Here is a 6,462-nt window from a genome sequence, read left to right as displayed (position 1 = left end):
TCCCCTTCCCAAGAGGTTTAAGAAAAAGTAATGGATAATAACAATTTTTTCCTTTAAGATAAGTCACGGGTGACAGAAAATTAGGTTAGAGGGATCAAATGCGACAAGGATTTAATAATTGGAGACCAAATGTGGAAATGTTCTCATACAAACTGAGAGCTGACAAGCAAAAATTCATCATAGTTGAACTTGAAAGATTCCAAAATAAACATGGTAGCATTTAGAGAATTTTTCCATGGCCTTAATAAGACAAGCAACATCTACATTTGATGTGGCAATACAAGTGATAATGCTAGATTCATATCTTCAAATATTGCTCAACAGATTACAAATTCACAGTGAGATGAATACTAACCGGTCAAACAGAGTAGAAAAATCAATGACAACATAATATATGACTCAAAAATAGGTGGCTGCATATGGGTCAAGCAGGGTTTTAACTGTAGAATAGTAAATTAGCTAAATGGTATATACTAAACGAATAAGCAACGAAATCACAGCCAAGGTAGGTGGTGAAAGTAATTGTTTGTTACCGGAGCCTGGGCCTTGAAAGCAAAGATCGTGATGTCTTGGGGAGAAGTGCAGAGGCGTCGTTCGGGTAAAGGATACTGGAAGCGAGTATCGGAGTAGGGATTTTATAGGGGAGATATATACACTCAAAAGTCGGGGTCACGCGGGGCGGGTATCCGGCGGGCACCCCGCCCGGGTTCCCCGAAGAGCATTCGCATATACTGACATATGATCATGCTAGTAACCATAGGTTGCAGATTTTAGTGAAATGAAACGACAATAGCCTTGTTCTGGCTTTTTTAATTTCAAATTCAATTATCTGCATTTTCTTTAATATTTAAAACTAAATTTGCACATATGACACTTACTAACTCCCCGAGGGAAGGTCATAGGATCAAATTTCTGTAGTTAGGTATTAACTCTTTAGGTGTAATAGTTACAGAAAGTATAAACAGATATTACTTTGTAATAGAGTCAGTAATATTTTTTTTAAAAAAGTATTAAAAAAAAAAGTCAAACACAACAATATTTTTTTAAAACCAAACACAACAGTAATTGTTAATAAATAAATTTTAAAAAAATACCAAACTCAATATAATGATTAAACTTTGTATTAACTCAAAAGAATTTTTGGAGGCATAAAATGACAAAATTAAACATATACACAATTGATTGGAAGAGCTACATATAAAAAGGAAAATTTTAGGTACATTCTTGACAGGATGCGAGTATAATATTGAGAATTGAGAATAGTTAGTGAAGAAAAGAAAGGATAACAATGGCGATTGCTGAGCTTATTGGAGACCTAGAATGCATGGCGAAGCATGAAATAGTTGGTGATGAATCCCCCGTCAGAAAGTCCGGTAGCCATAGACTGTCGTACTGATTTCCCTCCGGCATCAAACCGGGATCAGATTCAGGATCCTTGGTTGTTTCGTTAGCCGCCGGCGGCCCGTTTGATATTCCTGTTTCCACTGGAGGTGCATTCAGCGTTGCATTGGCCACCGGAGGTCCGTTTAATGCTCCGGCATCCACCGGCGGCCCGTTTGATGTTCCGGCGCTCACAGGCGGCGGAGGGAGAGGGGGAGGTTTAGTTATTGAAGGGCAGAAGGTAAGCACATAATTAGCTCCGGTGCAGGTAAAGGTACTGGTGGCGTCATCGTAGGCGTAGGTGTAAGACGTCGGGCACGCCGTCTTGAACATTCTAGAATACACCGACGGCTTGCATGTCGCCGGCGAGGAATACGCGCCGCTGCAACAATATTCCGGCTTCGCGAACGCCCCGCACGCGCTCTTGCACGCCAGCCCGTCCTTGGCCCGCAATTCGTTCGGGCAAATTCTGTTCAAGTCCGCAGCGCAACCCGTTGACCCGCACGCGCCCAATCCCCCAACCGCCTCCACTTTTATCGGCAAGTTATATCCATCAACCAGACTAACATCGTAGAAGTCTTTGCCGCCGCCGGAGCCAATCGTGAACTCAGCCAAGGTCGCCGGAGGAATCGCGCCGGCGCCATTGCACTCTACCGACGGACCACAGTCCGCGGTTGTGCAATTTCCTCCACCGCCACTACCATCAAATCTACAACCGGTCCTGCCCCAAATCCGGCCCGACCACTTCGCCGGAGCTTGGAAAGCCCTTGAACCACCCGAACCAAGCTCGAATCCAGTACTATCAAATCTTGCACTGCCCGCATTTCCCAGTATTCCGGGCCATACTGTGAACTCGCACTTGTTAACCAACGTAAATGTAGCCGCTAATACACCTACAAAAATCCAAGAACGTAACCTCAAAATCTGAACAATTTATCTATCATCTCCGTTTTTCATTAACAATTCTGTTTACCTTTGCAGATTCCCAGGACCATGAAGAAGATGAAAATAATAGAGCTAGGAGTCGCCGACATGTGGTATTTTCTCGAATACTTGGTGTGCGTGTAGAATTAAAAAAAGAAAGAAAGATATATATGTAATGGAGCTTTGTTAGAGGATTAACAATGGCGGACAAGAGGGAAGGGGATGTAGTGGTGAGAGAGTGAGAAAGCGAAGTTTTAGCTACCATGGATGGATGAACCAGAGTTCCCGCCAAATGATGACAATTTTTTTTTAACGTTATTTAATGACAAAATGGAATCAAACGTGGTTTCTGGCGTTACTAAGGGCCCGACAAAGTTTCACAATCCATGACAGGGGAAGCCATTCTATACTAGCTCTCCGACGACAGACCAAACATAATGTATTAGAAAATTGTACTATTCACAAGAATGTTTGTTTTTAAATTAACAAGGTCAAAAGTTAGAAAAGTTTTCTAACTTTTTATCTAAAGATGATAAAAAATGCAAGATTTTCAGCAACATTTCTGTTGGTAAAAATGTTCGACTCTCGCTAACAATATTTTGAAGTTAGGATTGTAGCTAAAGTCAATGACAATGTGAAATTTGGGCTCATGCATCATCAAATTGGCAGAAGTGTGAAGATAAATTTCTTATGCGTAGAGTCAATCATATAATCGAGATTAACTAGGAGACTATTGTGTGACTCACGATTTACCTCATCCAACGACTCTTTAGACAACACTTAAAAATAACCAAGTTTCGAGCCTCCATCTCAATCACTTTTAATTTTGGGTAGCTTAGTGTCCGACCTAACAGTTCACCAAAAGGTGTGTTTACTCCCACACGAGATTATAATAAGGTGCGAGTAGATCTGGGTAGCTAGACTGATGTAGTACATACGGACAATATCAACTACTATATATGGTTCTAGGGTCGGTTATGTGTTCAGATCCTTTGCCTAGTCTACTTGTTGGTTTAAGTTCTAGAGTTTGGAATACTTTCCAATGGGTCAGAGGTTCCTAAGCTAATAGCCAGCGTATAGAAATAGCCAAATATCCACATCTCAGCAATAAATGCGGTATGTATAGGAAAGATGAGGACAGGTTCTGGTCTTGCGGCATGCACGACACGTGGAACTCATGTAGAGGCTCAGCCCGAGGTCCAAGGGGGCTTGGCCACAAGCTCTGATATTTCTGAAGATTTTGCACTCCTACCGGAATTAGGTCGGTGAGGTCGGTCCCGACCTGAATTGGTCACCGGGGTGCAAAGAACATAAAGGCACTTGTACAAGCTGCCCTTAACAGAACTCAATAAGCGAGAAGGTCGGGAGTGTGCGGGTACGAGGTCGGACCATACCCAACTCATTAAGATAGTCCGGTATCGACCGTCATACAAGCACGATTATCGAAGAATAATCACTATCAAACACTATCATAACTAGTTGTAATAAATGCCACATAACCCTAGGCACGTGTAGCAAAAGATGTGTTTATAACCCATGCACGTGTAGCAAAATATGTGTTTACCCCCACAACTCCACAAGAGATTCTAAGGCACGGGGTAGACCCTGGTAACTTGACCAAAGGTTAGCACTATCACAATTAGTTGTAGCAATTTAAATGCCGCATAGCCCGAGGCATGAGTAGCAATATCGATCATTAGTCAATCCTGCACTAGTATTAGAGATGACCACGGTTCGATTCGGATGAACCATATATGCATATACTGATGGAATCGAATCGGAACTAGAATTGTATGGACTGACGATTCCAGTTCCATGCATGACAGGAAAAAAAATTATTATTGTTTTTAAAATGAAAAGTCGAAGGTTATGTAGGCAACTTAATCTTGATAAAATGATGTGTAAGCCTAAAAAATCTAGTTAGAACCGACTATTCAAACCGAAATCGGAACTTTTATATATAAGGTTCCGGTTTTGGTTTCGGAAAACGATTTTGGGTTGGGCATTTCCGAAACCAAAACCATGGTCATGACTATGCACTATTGCACTGGAGCGGAGAGTTATACACATGATTTTTGTAAGCATTAAGGAAGGACGTGAAAATGAAGCTAGATTCAATATTTCTAACTTGAAACAACCTAAAGCCACTCAAAAATTAATTTTCTTTCTCGTTCGTTATTACTTATTATCAAACATTCATAAATGACCCCAGTGATTGACTGATTGTATGTTGGGAAAACTGGAATAATTTGGGCATAAATCATTAATATTATGGTAATTGATAAAGTAATCTATAATTTACATCAACAGTTTCAATACAAGAAAATGATCCATATATAACTCTTCTCCATTTACCTAAACCCTACTTTTCCTTCTAATAAATTATGATCAGATCAGGATCTACATACACGTCGAAATTGAAAGATTTGGGCTCTCGCATGAAAGTTGTGACACCATATATACCCACAAGGTTATATTATATGGGCGTGGGATTGAAGAGCAAGATCGCTACAAAGACGGAGATGGCAACATAAATGGCTTCTAATCTAATTGAAGACCCACTTCCACTTGCACCCTCGTACACCATTGTGCTGTCCATTACTGAAGGTATCCCGTCTTCGCGATCGCCGCCGCTCATTGAAGACGACTTTTGCCTGCAACAATTTTCAGCATCTGATGCTACTGACTCTATTACAACATACTTTTTTAAATGTTGAGTTTCGATCTCATAACCTCCCACATAGAAAAGATCACTATATGTTATCTGAGTACAATGTGTTTGGTCTTATGTTAATTATTATATATATATTATTTTTAGATGAGAATCCACATGGTATGGTATAACAATTGATTGCCGATTTGCTGGCGTTTATAACTCGAATGTACCCAAAAAAAAAAAACTTGTTTTTTTTTTAAAAAAAAACCACTGATCTCTGAGTCCAAATTACGTGTTTGAGTTGAAAAGGTGAACCGTCTGATTTTGCATGATCGTCGTGGCACGTAATTTCATTCATCGTTGTTTGGGAGTCTAAAATTAGAAGTCCGTAATGCCAACGCAACTTTTACTGCTCTTCTCGATCGGCTATTTTTAGATTGCTAATTAATATTTCTATTTATAGTATAGTGTCAACTTTTCATTAATACTAAAATAACAAAAATATTAATTTGATATGAACTGGGAAATTAAAGGTACCTGGTATCTAGTGGAGGGCAGAAAGTGATGTCATAGTCGGCGCCGGTGCAGGTAAACGTGCTGCTTTTATCGTCGTAGGCGTAGCTGTACGCGCGCGGGCAAGCGTTCTTGAACACCTCAGAGTAGGCCGACGGCTTACAAGTGTCGGGTGTTTGATACGCGCCGCTGCAGCAGTAGTGCGGCTCGCCGAAAGCCTCGCAGGCGCTCTTACACCCCACGCTCTGCCCCGCCGAGCTCGTCAGCTTCAGCGCCGCCGGGCAGGCGCCAATCAAGTCCGCCATGCACCCCGTGTTTGTGCAGTTCCCGCCGGAGCCGGAGCCGCCGCGCGGGGCCACCAGCATCGGGAGGTTGTACCCGTCCACCAAGCTCACGTCGTAGAAGTCCATGCCGTCGTGGCCGTCGAGCGTGAATTCCGCCAGCGTGGCCGGCGGGGCGGCGCTGCCTCCGGCGCATTCCGCGCTCCCGGAGCCGCAATCGCCGGTGACGCAAGTGAATTTCCCGGTGGTGTCGTGGGAACAGTGGGTCCTACCCCAGAATCGGCCGCCCCATGAAGGCGGCGCGTTTATGGCCCTTGATTCGCCCTTCTCCAGAGTGAAGCCGGTGGTGGAGAGCGGCGCAACTCCGGCGTTCGACAAAATGCCTGGCCAGACTGTTTGCTCGCAATTGTTTATTAAGGTGAAGATCGCCGATGAATATGCTCCTAATTTACATTTAAAAAGAATTTATACTTTTCAGAAAAATAAATCTTTTTTAAAGAAAGAAACATTCATATTAATAATCTTTTTATTCGCAATACCTGATATGAACAGAATCGTGAACGCTACAAATAAAACAAAAACAAATTCTGCCATTAATGTTATAAGTTATAAAGTGAGAATTTAGACAGAGAGAGAGAGAGAAAGGCTTTTCTGGTACTGAGAGTGTCTGCCCGCTATGCGTGTATATACGCAGCAAGAAGGGGAAAT

The 6,462-nt window shown here is 42.2% G+C and overlaps 2 protein-coding genes across 2 annotated transcripts; both read right to left on the bottom strand.

The window, feature by feature from the left end:
* Positions 1-1,154: 1,154 nt before the first annotated feature.
* Positions 1,155-2,774, bottom strand: LOC109149581 (pathogenesis-related protein 5-like). The gene is made up of 2 exons (XM_019297416.1): positions 2,354-2,774; positions 1,155-2,273 (listed from the first exon to the last, which is right to left on the bottom strand). The coding sequence occupies exons 1-2, from the start codon at positions 2,412-2,414 to the stop codon at positions 1,264-1,266; spliced, it is 1,071 nt and encodes a 356-aa protein (XP_019152961.1). The 5' UTR covers positions 2,415-2,774; the 3' UTR covers positions 1,155-1,263.
* Positions 2,775-4,675: 1,901 nt separating this feature from the next.
* On the bottom strand, positions 4,676-6,462 carry LOC109149582 (thaumatin-like protein 1b). The gene is made up of 3 exons (XM_019297417.1): positions 6,294-6,462; positions 5,498-6,197; positions 4,676-4,958 (listed from the first exon to the last, which is right to left on the bottom strand). The coding sequence occupies exons 1-3, from the start codon at positions 6,346-6,348 to the stop codon at positions 4,781-4,783; spliced, it is 933 nt and encodes a 310-aa protein (XP_019152962.1). The 5' UTR covers positions 6,349-6,462; the 3' UTR covers positions 4,676-4,780.

The sequence above is a fragment of the Ipomoea nil genome, unplaced genomic scaffold (assembly GCF_001879475.1).
Source record: "Ipomoea nil cultivar Tokyo-kokei standard unplaced genomic scaffold, Asagao_1.1 scaffold2159, whole genome shotgun sequence".
NCBI lineage: Eukaryota > Viridiplantae > Streptophyta > Magnoliopsida > Solanales > Convolvulaceae > Ipomoea > Ipomoea nil.
The sequence above is the reverse complement of the archived record's forward strand: the minus strand, read 5'-3'. Positions and strand labels throughout refer to the sequence as shown.